Source organism: Erigeron canadensis, chromosome 1 (assembly GCF_010389155.1).
Source record: "Erigeron canadensis isolate Cc75 chromosome 1, C_canadensis_v1, whole genome shotgun sequence".
Lineage (NCBI taxonomy): Eukaryota > Viridiplantae > Streptophyta > Magnoliopsida > Asterales > Asteraceae > Erigeron > Erigeron canadensis.
The window spans coordinates 48,343,698-48,357,527 of record NC_057761.1 but is presented as its reverse complement, the minus strand read 5'-3'; the positions used below and the strand labels follow the sequence as shown (position 1 = coordinate 48,357,527).

At 34.6% G+C, this 13,830-nt stretch overlaps 3 protein-coding genes across 3 annotated transcripts; 1 reads left to right on the top strand and 2 right to left on the bottom strand.

Moving 5' to 3' along the window:
* Window positions 1-1,065: 1,065 nt before the first annotated feature.
* Window positions 1,066-3,154, top strand: LOC122597138 (pentatricopeptide repeat-containing protein At2g48000-like). The gene is made up of 2 exons (XM_043769774.1): window positions 1,066-1,344; window positions 2,007-3,154. Exons 1-2 carry the CDS (start codon window positions 1,081-1,083, stop codon window positions 3,003-3,005), a joined length of 1,263 nt encoding a protein of 420 aa, XP_043625709.1. The 5' UTR covers window positions 1,066-1,080; the 3' UTR covers window positions 3,006-3,154.
* Window positions 3,155-4,276: 1,122 nt separating this feature from the next.
* LOC122597148 (protein sym-1-like) lies at window positions 4,277-5,431 on the bottom strand. The gene is made up of 3 exons (XM_043769783.1): window positions 5,276-5,431; window positions 4,961-5,052; window positions 4,277-4,682 (listed from the first exon to the last, which is right to left on the bottom strand). Exons 1-3 carry the CDS (start codon window positions 5,429-5,431, stop codon window positions 4,277-4,279), a joined length of 654 nt encoding a protein of 217 aa, XP_043625718.1.
* A 2,240-nt stretch (window positions 5,432-7,671) lies between these two features.
* LOC122581599 (rhomboid-like protein 11, chloroplastic) lies at window positions 7,672-11,567 on the bottom strand. The gene is made up of 7 exons (XM_043753845.1): window positions 11,262-11,567; window positions 10,300-10,424; window positions 9,974-10,059; window positions 9,632-9,672; window positions 9,374-9,540; window positions 9,229-9,291; window positions 7,672-8,085 (listed from the first exon to the last, which is right to left on the bottom strand). Exons 1-7 carry the CDS (start codon window positions 11,488-11,490, stop codon window positions 7,927-7,929), a joined length of 870 nt encoding a protein of 289 aa, XP_043609780.1. The 5' UTR covers window positions 11,491-11,567; the 3' UTR covers window positions 7,672-7,926.
* Between the last annotated feature and the right edge of the window lie 2,263 nt (window positions 11,568-13,830).

Below are 13,830 nucleotides of genomic sequence, written 5' to 3'. Positions count from 1 at the left end.
AAACAATAAGTAAAATTCCAATTAAACGCCAAAGACTTTATGAACTTCACGAACACATAACCAACACCCATGCCCCCATTCGTTTCAATGAATTGCCTTTTGTTTTGGTTGACTCTCCCTTTGACCAAATTTCTAGTCCCCCAATCTCTACATTCCCATTTTTCAAATTCTTTCCTTTATGGATTTGTATTGTTGCCTGAGAACTTCAACAACCACAAATATCATATGGCAAAAACTCAAATTTCACACTCCTTATTCATAATGAATTAAATTTCACCACTTTATTTCATTCAAGAAATTCACACTCATGAATCAACAAAAACACTTGAACCTTTCTCCCTCGCATCACCGCGCCCCCACCTCTACACCGCCAAGCATACATCAGACAGAAACCTAAACCTATCAAACACCCAAACCTACCGCCAAATTTCAAACCCGTTTGCCATCCAAAAAAGTTACTATCGATCAGATCTTTGTTAGATGAAAGATTATATGTATAATGATATTTAGATTATACTTGAGGAAGAGATGGATCTTTTCTTTTTTCATATATATTTATACGGATGGATGGATATTTTTTCCATATGTATAATATATATATAGAATGGATACATAGAGTTGTTGGTGAAAAATCAAATGGATTCTTAAAGAAGATCTAGAAAACTATATTTAGGATTAAAGGAATGTGTGTGATATACAGTTATATAAGAAGATGAGATATAAGATACAGATTCAGATACAGATATGTATTTATTGTTAATTAAAAAATGTTTTTATCATATATAGTCCTTGTAGTTACTAAAAAGACGATTATACCCTTGCGTGGTTCGCATGTGCAAGGTTTAAACGGCCAAAACTAACAGAAGTTATTGCCAGGGACCGTTGACAACGAAAATAAAAAATCTAGGGACCATTTGCAATGAAAAAAAACACAAGAGGTAAAATGAAAATATGACAAACCACAGGGACCATTTGTGACATTTTTTTTTTTTTTTTTCAGAAGTTTTCCACTCATATTTTTAGCTCTTTCTCCTTTCCTCCTATTAGTTTAAACAATATCAAACTATCAATGAACAAAACATGGTGTTACTTCAATTAAGAGGTTTATCATCAGCCAAACTGCTGCACAAGAGTACGATGTTATTTCATCAGCATTCCCATACAATTACAACTATATCAAACCCTACTAGTAATAATTTGTTACAGAGACTGATTAGTGACCCTATTTCTAGAATTAAAACAACACTTAATGATTCAGATACACTCAACAACAAATCAGACACTCCTCCGTGGGATTCACTCCTGATTTCTCTTCATTCTTCTTCCCCTCACAAAGCTCAACTTGTTAAGCATTTCTTTTCCTAATTTTCAGTTTATTACTATTTATTACTAATATTATTATTTACTATTTAGTTTCACTTTATGTTTTTAGGGTTGTGGAGTTACGAATTCGGTTTATTTGCACCAAAATATCATCCGATTGTATGTATAGGATGGACTATTTTGTTCACGTTTTAATTTTAACAAGTTTTTTTTTTTTTTTTTTAAATTTATTATCAATGTATGTGAACTAGAATAGTGTTTTGTTGGTGGCATCGGCTTTATTAGATCTTTAAGAATCCAACAAGCTCATTATTTTTCGTAGGTTATCAACATGAGATTGTAGCTTATTCAAGCCCGTAGGTGCAAGTTGATAAACTTATAAGCTGGTAAATAATTAGCTTATTGGTCTTTTGAAATTTCAGTAAGCCGATGAACCCAAATAGTAAGCCAACTAAAACCTCTCTTATGTCTAAAATTTGACCCAAAAATAAAACCAAAAATTTTCTGAGGTTTAATTTGATTTCCTATTGTGTATTTGCATCTGTCTCTTGAAAAGAGAGTGACTAGCTTTTAATATCCTATAAAGTATAAAACTGGGAAAATATCTTATGACTATAGAACAGAATTGGTCACGAACACGAATGAATACATACTAAACCGAATACTATTACTCACTCTGACAGGTTCTTGAATGGAGATTAGAGAAGTTGCTAAAAGAAGACGAGAGAAACCACAACGCTTACTCAGATTTGATACATCTCTGTGGAAAGATCCGAAACCCGCAAACAGCAATGTCTGTTTTCACTTCAATGGAAAATCAAGGTGTAAAGCCAAATGCTGCCATTCTCCACTCCCTAATATCTGCTCACTTATCTTCAGGCAATGTGATCACTGCACTTAGCATTTTTGAAATAATGCAGAACTCCGATGACTACAAACCTACTGCTTGCACTTACAATCTGTTCATTTCTGCATTTGCTAAACTGGGAAATCATAAGGTAATGCTAGCTTGGTACTCAGCCAAGATGGCTTCTGGCTTTTTAGCCAATAGAGACACGTATGACGCTCTTATATTAGGTTCTGTAAAGTTAAAACGATTTGAAGATGCTGATAGATTTTACGGAGAAATGTTAGCAGCAGGAATCAAGCCTAACACATCGGTGTTATATAATATGCTTGTTAGGTTGTGTGAGCAAAAAGATTTGGTTAAGATCAGAGAGTTTTTGATGGGTATATTGGATCATAAATGGGAGATCAATGAGAAGATAACTGAGAAGCTTGTTGGGTTTTATCGTGAATTAGAATTAATGGAAGAATTGGAGTGGTTGCTAGTTGCATTCACAAAGGCATGCTATACTCAAGATTTAGACATTATATCTCACGTTCACAATGGTTTGATTCAGATTTATTCTAAATTAGATAGATTAGATGATATGGAATACTCTATTGGCAGGATGTTGAAACAAGGGGTGCTTTTTAGGTCCCATAAAGATGTTGAACAGGTGCTCTGTTCTTATTTTCGTAGGGGTGCATATGATAGACTAGATGTATTCTTGGAGTTTATGAAGTCTTCACATAAGCTTTCAAGATCCACTTATGAGTTACTGGTTGCTGGTTACCGTAGAGCTGGGTTGTATGATAAGGTCGATTTGGTGATCAAAGAGTTGAACCAAGAACTATAAGGAAAAAGTTTGATTTGTTTGTGCGAGTGAAATTTAAAATTTGGGTTAGTTTTTTAGATGGTTAAATCTGTTAGCAGAGTAAAAGACAAATTAGTTTGTTCTGTTTCGTGGTTTCCTACTTAATAGAAATAGAAAAGTTGGTTACTGAATTTGACATTGCTTTACTGTGATAGAAATACTTAAACCGACAGAGTAAAAGACATTGTGTGACGGAACTGAATCCCCATTTGGACACTTGGCGCTCATTATTGGATGGTTATGGAAGGAACATTGGTTCTTGCATGTCAGAAACCCCAAGTTTGAATTTGAATGACGGCTTAGTTTGGGACGCATTCAGGTTAGACTGCTCAACTATGGTTATGTTATTTATATCTTTCGGTTGTAAATGGGCTGTTCACAGTGATAGGTGGCAATGCAACCTCTTTTTTTGGGTTAACCTAGGTATTTGACCCACTTTATGAGCCGACTAATACCAGGGATACCACCCGCGTTGCAGATCCCCCGGAGCCGTCGTGGGTGAACCTCCTTGGTCACAACCTCTTAACATATACAAAATGGGTTGATTGTTAAGTTATATCTTTAACTGGTCCAACACGTAAAATTGATTAATTTTGTTTATTAAAAAGAAATGCGTCAAAAGTGTAGTTTTAATGCATTCTGTATCATTTTCAACATAGTTAGATTGTCTGTTTTATTTAAAGAAAAATGTAATTATAGTGAACATAGTAATAGTAACTCTTTATAAACAAAAGTTTCAAGTCAACCCGGCTCATACCAAAATTACCATGTTTGGCCTGAACCCGTTTTGATCCATCCCCTTGACCTGCCAACCAACTCTTTTTTTATATTTTTTTTAGAACGTGGTATGGACTATGGAGTCTACCTTTCGTGGGTCACCACTCACCAAAGTCATTTTACTACCTTTGTTCACAACGACATGCGAAGCGGTAGTCAATGGTCCAAATGGAACCAGATAGTGTGCCCACACTTGCCAAGTTGCCATTGCGGATACCCATGCATGCTAACCAGAAAGAAACTTAATAACAAAGTCGATAAAATTGAATGTGAAGAATTGTAGTTCTAAAAACTCCCTCGTTTTCTCCCTACACGAACAATCATTTACAAAAAGAAAGGGTTTCAGAGTTAGAACTTCTACACATTCATCAGCAGTCACTACATCCCTATCCCAACTTCAAAAAACCCAAGTGTAAATCCTTGACACTACTCAGTCATGAAGTTTTGGTGAGCGAGTCTACTCAGGAAAGAAAAGATCATCCATCCCGACGTTTATATCTTTCAAAAGAAAACGTTTTAAACCATTGTTTCCAAGCAGCATCCTGTTGCTGCTCAAGCCATGAAAGAAAACAGCTATCCAACAAGCAAAAAAGATTTACATAAAGAAGTTGGTATCTCACTGGTATGAACCGAAAGTTGACCACTTGAACGATTGGCCATATCCCCCCTTCTACTATTAATGCTGGAAGGAAATCTCGTTTCACTTCCTCCTTAACTTGACTAACGTTTTTACCAGATGCAAAACCCATGTAAGCGAAGAAAACAAATAGATCCACCGGGCCAAAAATGATCCCGTCAAGTGCTACTTTTGTAGCTACAAATCGCATGGATTTTGGAGGATACTGAAGTTTAATCATTAAAAACCGATCTAGACCTTCATACCTACGAGAATTAGAAAAGCAGATAACATCCTATGTTAGATTGCAATTTTGATTTTATCATATGTTTATATGTACGCCTTACAACTTATGTAGGAGGTTAGGTTTCGTGGGTTAGGGTTGAAGAGAATGACTAGTATAGATGTTGGATTAGGGTTGATACATATTTTGTCTGGTTCGAGTCAACCTGGACTATCAACTTGAGCCCGACCAACTTGCCAGTTAGAATGTGACAAACAATATATACACGCCAAGTTATATAAAATAGAGAGAACCACTTACCAGAAATGGCCAATAGGCCCAACAAATACCATCCCGAAAAGGCTTGTGGTAACCACTCGTCTCCAATTTATACGTAAATCTCTATCATCGTCCTGTCGAGTTAGAACATGTTACATTCAACTTCTGTAAACTATCATATTTTGAGAATCCAGAAATAATTGCAAGCATCATTGCATACCCATTGATCAATATATATGAATAATAATGGAGAGTTTCAAATGGTTGCTACAAGTTTCAATCAAACCGAGTACCCGTGAATATCTGGTTATAAATACGTGAAGATGCGTGAAAGGCAAGAAGGAAGAAACGACTTACGGAAAGAAAAATGTATTTCTTGCGGTAAGCGGTGGCACGGGTAACAGCCTGAGCAGCAAGATCTCCAAGACCCCAAATGAAACCTGAGCTGATTACTTGTGTTTTCACCGGATGTACACCCAAACATTTCTTATACCATTTCCATATTTTCAACATTTCATCAACTTCTTCTCCCTCTTTATCTTATTATTTTGTTTTTCGAAACAAAAACAAATGTAGAATAGATGAGGACGTTGTTTCTAATTTCTATTGTTAATGGATTACAATGCTATAAATCCTAGAAGTTGAGTTTTTTATTTTATTTTTTATATTAATGATTTGATGATAATGAGAAGAAAGAAGAAATGGAAACCTGCAGCCTTCCTTCTGGCCATAACTCTATTTTGTTTTTTGTTTTTTTTATATATTTTATTATGTTTTTGGGAGGGTTGTTTTTGAATGTTCATGGTTTGTTCGTACGAGATGGAAACAGGAAATATAATCTCTGTTGGTTGAGATTCAATGTAGGTTGGGGGTTTGACTAGTTTCACATGAAATGACTAGGAAATACGATCGGATCGGGGCATGCCCTTTTCATGTCAGAAAAATCAAGGATCGAATTTCACCACCAAAAAATCATGATAACTAATTTTATTAAGTGGTTAGGTTTACTTTTAGGCTTTTTATTTAGGTCTCTCTATCATTTTTGTTTTATATTTAGGTTTGTAATAAGTAAATAGGTTTTTATTATGTTTAGGTTGTTTTATAAAAGTGTTTATGTTTATGGTCTTATTCGTAGTTAAGAGATTTATGACCATTCGTTAGGTTTTATTTTAGGTTTTAAATTTTAAAAAGATTTATGTATACTATTAAAAGTCATGTGAGCGATGTCACATTTTAAAGATGTCCACCTTATATACTCGTATCATGTAATCTGATCAACAAGGCTTAAAAAGTGAATAGAATGTACCAAATGAGAAGACGATTTCTTCGAGTTGCCTAACATGAAATTTTGATCCTTTAATTGAAATCAATGGTCAAATCACTTTTAAATCTTGACTATTGATTTCAATCTAATGGTTACATTATCTGAAAATTTATGGGCTGCTGTGAAATTTAGGGTTGTCAATCTCAACTAAAAAAAAAATCCTGATTTTTTTCGGGTTGGGTTTCGGGTTGACCCATTGGGTTAACAGGTCGACCAGCGAACCTGAAAAAAATTTAAATTTATAAAATTATTTTTAATAGGTCGACTCACCAACTCATTTGACCCGCCAACCCATATGACCCGTCAACCCGAAACTCGACCCGCCAATCTGATTTTTTTCGGGTTGGTTGGTTGGCTTCAGGTTGACAGGTCATGGGTCAGGGTTAAAATTTCTGACTTGAAATTTTTAATGGGTTAAGTTAGGATAAGAGATTTTTGACCTGCCAACCCGAACCCGTCAATCCGAACCCATTGAGAGCCCTAATTGAAATCTATAACTTTTAATAGCAATTAGCAAGTTATGTGAAAGAAAGACAAATATTGGTCTAAAGCAGGTTTTTATATACAATGAGCATCCCGCAATCTCCGGTGGTAGTATTCTTAAACTAATGAGAAAATGGTGATCACCAATGCTATGAATAGATTTGAGATGATTCGATTACAAGGTTGGAATATTCAAGGTCTGTTACTAGACGAAGGACAGAAGTTTCACGATCTCAGTCTCAACTTACAAATTTGGTAGGTTTTTGCGTCCTGAAAGAAAACCTTATGCGCATTAAAGGCTACAATGCCACTGTTCATTGTATTTAGAACATGTAAAAATTTTTTATTAGTATGGGTCATGTAAATAGAATTCATTGGTATACAAATTGTTCTTTATCTTGAAACTCATCATGTAAACTGAATGATATGAAAGTTAAATTCACATGAAGATTCAGACTTCATATCTTCTTTGTGTAGAAATTTTTTTTTTGATGGACTTGCACTGCTCAAAACATTAGAGCACTAACGTGGAGTCAATACATTTGGCATTTCAAAAGTATAATACTCCGTAGAGATTAAGATGACTAAAGAATATCAAAATAGAGAATAAAATGTAGGATGCTAGATTGCTAATAATATTAAGAATAAAGATCCATCTATCTTGAAAATATGAAAACGTTATAAATTTCACCCTTGACAAACGAAGTTATACTTGCGACACCAACATATATGCAAAAATGCAAGAACAAACTCAAGTGAGCAGCAATAATGAAAGATCACCACAACTCCCACCACAGAAACCACAATAAGAACACCAGTTGATGGCTTGACTGTTGAATCAGATAGTTCCTGCCAACCTAAAGATTGCTTTGTACTGGCGCAAATATGTTATGACTGATATGTCTATGAAAGAAAAAAAACAAGTTTAACATGTGAACGATGAATCTAGACTGGTATGTTGTAGGTACCAAACTTTTAATAAATGTAAATATATGCAATCTAAAAGACTAGAAGCTATGCCACAACTTTACATAACAAGTTCCTACACATACGTCTATTACTTATTACCAGGGCGTTTAGGTTCAAGTGCCTTGCAAATACATAAAGGCAAATTAGACAAGGATAAAGTAACTGTAAGTTGCAAAATTACAGAATAGTTTAGTATGTATCGTAAGAATGTTAATTTAATTATATAGCTATATCATTTGTCTTGGTCTGCAGGAGAGGATGGAACTCTGCTAAGGATCCATACCAAAGTTGCACCAACAAGAGCGCCAGAGAGATGAGCTATGTGATTAACATTCTGTAGAGCACTGTTACTGCTTGCAAAACTTGTTGAAGCTTGGGCTGCTTCCATCACCTGGATTTTAAGGGATATTTTAATTAATAATTATTCAGGACAACTCTATTTAGAAGAGTTGGTCACCGGCTGCCACTTTCTAAGAGCAACCTGGGTTTGAATCTTGTCAAAGACAGAATTGAATTTAAGTGATTGACTTACCTTGACACTATCCCTGCTAGAGGTTATGTGGGTACCAATTCGGTACAAGGGATCAAGCGGTTCCTATCAATCTACCTTTTTTTACATTTTATAAATTGTGTGTCGAGTCAAAATTGCATTTCTTGTAGGTCGGACTAATACGTTATACATTTGTACTTGAACTTGCAATATAAAGTCCAATTATATTGGGATCCGGATTAATGAAATAACATGCTTTGATGTTTTATTTGACAATGACATTTAATAACAAAGTTCATTCAAATAGGGTTTGAGTGTTTTAAAGTTAGCTATCTAATGTGTCAAAGCTTTGATTATTGCCATTGTATGTTATGACCCTTATGACTCGTAAAACTGAGACATAGCAACGCCGCAACTTAGTTGAGAAAGAAGTCATCTGACACATACAACAAAGTAAAATTAAATACAGTAAATTTTCGGGCATTTTTGGATACTTAATAAAAACACTCCGCTTCAAGTATGTGTCCCAATGTCCACATCATTTAAAGAACTTTTTCTCTTAAATAAAAAAAAAGAAAAGAAAAGAAAAAGAGAACAAGATGTATCACAGAAGCTAAATAATATAGAGAAACGTTATTGCCACCCTTAGTGGGTTCAAGAAACAAACAGGTTATACAAAACTTGATGACTTGTAAATGGGACTTTAAGGTCTTGTTTCCTTTTTACTTAATAAACTTAATAGTTAAGAACTTAATCATTCAGTCAAATTTTATGTTTCTATTTTGACTTAATACCCAAAAATAACCGTCAAATACTTATATTTTACTTAATACACATAGACATTCTTAATGCATTCGGCCACTTAATACACTCAGCACTTAATGACAAAAAAAGAAACAGGCCCTAAGATTCTCTGTTAGTGTCATTATTCTTTGGCATTTCAAAAATTAACCAAATTGGTTGTTTAAACCGATGAGCCTGATCAAATATATGTTGTAAATTTCATAGGATAAATAGAGCATGCAGATTTACAAAGATACATACCCTTTCGATAACAAACTGACCCAATATAAGTACTTCAAGAATCTTCCTCCAGTCAAAAGAGAGCTGCAAGTAGAAGCAAAAGAATTAAATCACCCACAAAGGATTTCGAGTGAAACTTGTAGAAGGATAAAATATTAAAATGTACCTTAACAAGAACACTAATTGCAAAGAGACCAAATACAGCACCAGAGGCTCCAAGAGAGACGGCATTTCTTGGGAGTACAAGCCATGAAACAAGATTTGCCCCAGCACCCGTTAGGATATACGATAGCCACAACCCAAAATTTCCTTCCTCTTCTTCGACAAGCTTTCCTATTGGCCAACAGATCAAACATCATGCCATAAAACTCTACCACAGGAAACTTTAATCTCTTTGTGTATTTAGTGGAGAAAGTTGTCTTACCAAATATATATAAGAAGAAAAGGTTGCTAGACAGATGATTCCTGTAGACCATATCAAAACATGCAATAAGAAAGGTTGATAGATCATAGTACCATTGTTCAATTCGGAAAACAGGTAGGTTTAGATTGGGTTGACCCGCAGATAGTTTCTTGTCCATCTTCTGAGAAGAATATATATACTTAATACGGCGATTACAAAACAACATTATCACTATAATACTCTAAATCCCCAAACAAAATGATTTAAAAGGTCTTATGTAAGTGACTTTACAGCGTTCTTCTAGATACCATGTTGATTAAAACAACAAATAAAGCCAAATCACCAAAAAAGTAGAGGTCTCACCAATTCGCATGACAGAAAGTTGATGTCACAAACTGGTACCAAACAGGAAAATTGTGGTATAAATACAAAGCTTTAATGTCACGAACCTGCATTAAAAAACTAAATCATCATGATACTATGCCAATAAACCATTGACAGTAATCATCAGAACAATGAATTATGCTACGTGACCAGCATTTTTATGTTTTTCTCTGTAGAAATTTATATAAATTTTCCACACGATATTTTTTTTTCACTTATAGTTACATATGATGTAGCATTCATGTCTAAATTCTACATGTCCTGTATCAGAAAAAAGCATCACAATGAATTAAATGAAATTCAACCTGAAATACATGGTCTGCTATGAATATTCCGATATTAATTAGTAGAATCCAGAATACCCCATTTACTTGCTTGTCTTGCTTCTTTCTTTCTCCCGGTTTTCCAAGCTCCAGCTGTGATATCATATCTAAAATTAGAGCATAAACTGCTTAACTTATTGTGTGCTGTAGAAACTATAAAAGACGATAAGCGACATCAATATGAAAGAATGATACAACGTAAGGAAATTCCTCACTCAGTAAGATCATTACTTGAAAATATACCATCACAAGTCACAAGGACTTTACTCCGGAAACCACTCTTTAACCCTTAACTATGAATTTTCATAATGTAGTTTATCTTCCGATTCAATGTATGTATCTTTAGTTCAAGCAATGTCAAGATTGATGTTCTTGTTTTTAAACAATTTCCCCCTATCTCATATATCCGATATGGTTCTGTTATAGGCAGTCACTACTATGATTACCCCAATGGCTTATGCATCAAAATGCCAACTATATTGACTGTTTCTCTCTTTACTCACACGCAGAAGAGGCGTCTGCGATTGATGATCGAAACGCGGGGGCTCTGTTACCAATCGAGAGTATTTCAGTATTCGTTATTCCAAGACCAACTAAAAGTCAGTTAAATAAGTGTTATTTCATTCCACAAACGTTCCCTAATGGTATGAGGATATCTGAAGTTTAACTTTGACTTTAAAAGGACCAAGTTATACTACTACCTGCATTTAAACTTGGCTTAAAAGTTGCCCAAAAAATAAGAAAAACATTTTTCATGAATCCGCCCCAATTTATGGGTATTCTTAATATCTTTATACCCCGAACAACTAACCAAACAGAATTCAAGTTCAATCACACACATACATAATGTTTATGTCCAAATAACAACCTAAATCCCAACTACAAGCAAAAAAAAAACGATACGCACACAAGGTGTTTGATAAAATGCCTGAAAGAACAATTACCAGAATCTTTCATCGTGCAAAGAAGCCGAGATCGTAGAAGCCGGTGAACGATAACAGGGCGATTGAACATACGAGAAACATATCGAGGATTGCAATCAAAATTTAAGGGTTTGTAATTATTATTATTAGTATTATTAAGTATCATTATCATAGGCATAACTTTACATGATGATGATGATAAGGGTGGTTTGTTGAAAAAGTGGTTACTCATAACTGTCATTTCCGACATAATGTTTATGGTTGTTCTTGCGGTGCTTCGTTTGTAATTTGGTGATTTATTGCAAAGCTTTTATTTCTCAAAAATACAACCCCCTGTAAAAGGGAGGGGTGATAATCGCCATGATTAGTTTAATTCAGGCATACGTATTTGGGAAAACAAAACATGATATCTGCGCAATGCGGTGACGATGGTGGAAAATGTGGTCTAGTGCCTTTGGTGGTGGTGTCAAGTGGTGTAAGTTGATGTAATTATGATAATGTAAATTTTTAGAAGATAAGGACTTAAAGTGTTAATTATTAAAATAAAGGTTTAAAGTGTAAATTAATTCATTAAGGGCAAATTTGGTATTTTATAAAAACTTTTTTTATAGTGAGTGTTTATTAAGGATAATTTAGTAATTCTGTATGTAATATTGTGTAACTATTTCTAAAAATAGGGGCTGTGATAATTTTTATAAAGGAGTATAGATTAGCATAGATAACAACTTCTAATAATGATCTCTCAAACCAAATTTAACATGTGACCTATTTTGTTTGCTTGTCAAACTAACCCATTTATATCTTATCCGGTGATAAACTTGATATAGTTGTTGAACAAACCATTGGATAAATGGTTAATATTTTTGCATTTGGAAACAAAAGCAAATGTATCTATCCTTATACCGTTATACCGTGCAAAATTGAAGGTCCTAATATATCATACATATAGAAATTAAAATCACCCTTTTTATACCATCAATCCATCATGACAAAATACGGTTGTCTATATCTTAACCTATTACATATATTGTCGAGATATTAAGACTCAAAGCTTGTAAAAAAAGAATAATTAGTTGTCATATCAAATGAGTAATTGTTATATATTTCGTGTAACAAACGTATTAAATACCCTTCAAGTAGTTACATTGTGAAAGATTTGTTCACGCGCTTTATAATTTAAAGGAATTTTTTTTTACAAACCAATATTTTAATGAAACAAATTTTGAGGATTTGGGTACTTGACATGGAGCATCATCAAGTAATTGTTAAAAGATAATCAATCATCAATGAGTTAATAACATAAATCGTCCATGTGGTTTACCAAAATAGTCACCTTTCGTCCTTTAAAATCCAAAACCTCAAGGACAGTCCTTTATAGGAGGATAAGGTTCACATTTAGTCCTTTGACTATTTGACCGTCTCTTTCTCTCCGTTAAACCCCCCACGTGCTTCCCACGTGAGGGGTATTCTAGTCATTTTCATTCTAAAGGATGAAAGGTGACTATTTTGGTAAACCACATGGACGATTTATGTTATTAACGACCACATGAATCGGAATCCGCTTAACTTATTAAGACAGACGACCGAGAAAGAAAAGCTCCGCGTTCTCCAAATACATCTACATCTATCTTTTTCTAAGTATATATCTATACACATATCTTTAAATTTTTCATATATCTCATTTTGTCACCCTCTCTCTCTCTCTCTCTCTCTCTCTCTCTAAGTTACAGTTTGTACCTTTTTCTGAAACTCTTTTTGGAGTTTCTGGCTACCTCACCGGAAAACCACACGCTGGACATCAACATCAACAACATCTACCCCATACCTCCATCACCACATCGAAAAACCACTTGCCATATAAGACCCACACTACCGCCACTGTTAATCACCACACCACCAAAAACCGTCGGCATCTCACAATTCACCGCCGCCGCCAGCCCTACTCATCATCAACTCTGTCAGACCCATTCATCACCACCACTAACGTTACCCCCCATTCGACCCTCCACACCACATCTGGCAGCCGCAAACGGAGACCCACATGTTGTTGTGCACGCATATCCGTCGGGTACCACACCGCCGACCTGTATTTAAATCTATAAAATTTGTTGTCACAATTTATATCCAGGTCCATATATATTTAATCCAACCACTGCAACCCACCTCCGATCGATATTTATATCTATAAAATCCGATCATCATAACGTCGACCTCCCCATCTCCGTCGTCACCATTTAGATATATATAACAGATGGCTTGAAAGATTCGACGGTTTGATGGCCTAAAAGGCCCAGCGGTGGTTTGCAGGAAAGTAATGGTATCCCCATCTTCATTCATTCTTTTTTTGTTGTGTTCTCTGCCTTTGATTAATGGTAGCCATTTCATTTGAATAAATGAATGCAATTGGATAGATTGATCTTCAAATAGAGATATATGTATTATTGTGTTTATGTATGTGTATATATGTATTTAATTTTAAAATATCTAGGCTTTAAGTAAGTGAAACAAAAAGATGAAAAAATATTAGGTTTTTGTAAAGAGTTAATGACATAAATCGTCCTTGTGGTTTACCAAAATAGTCACCTTTCGT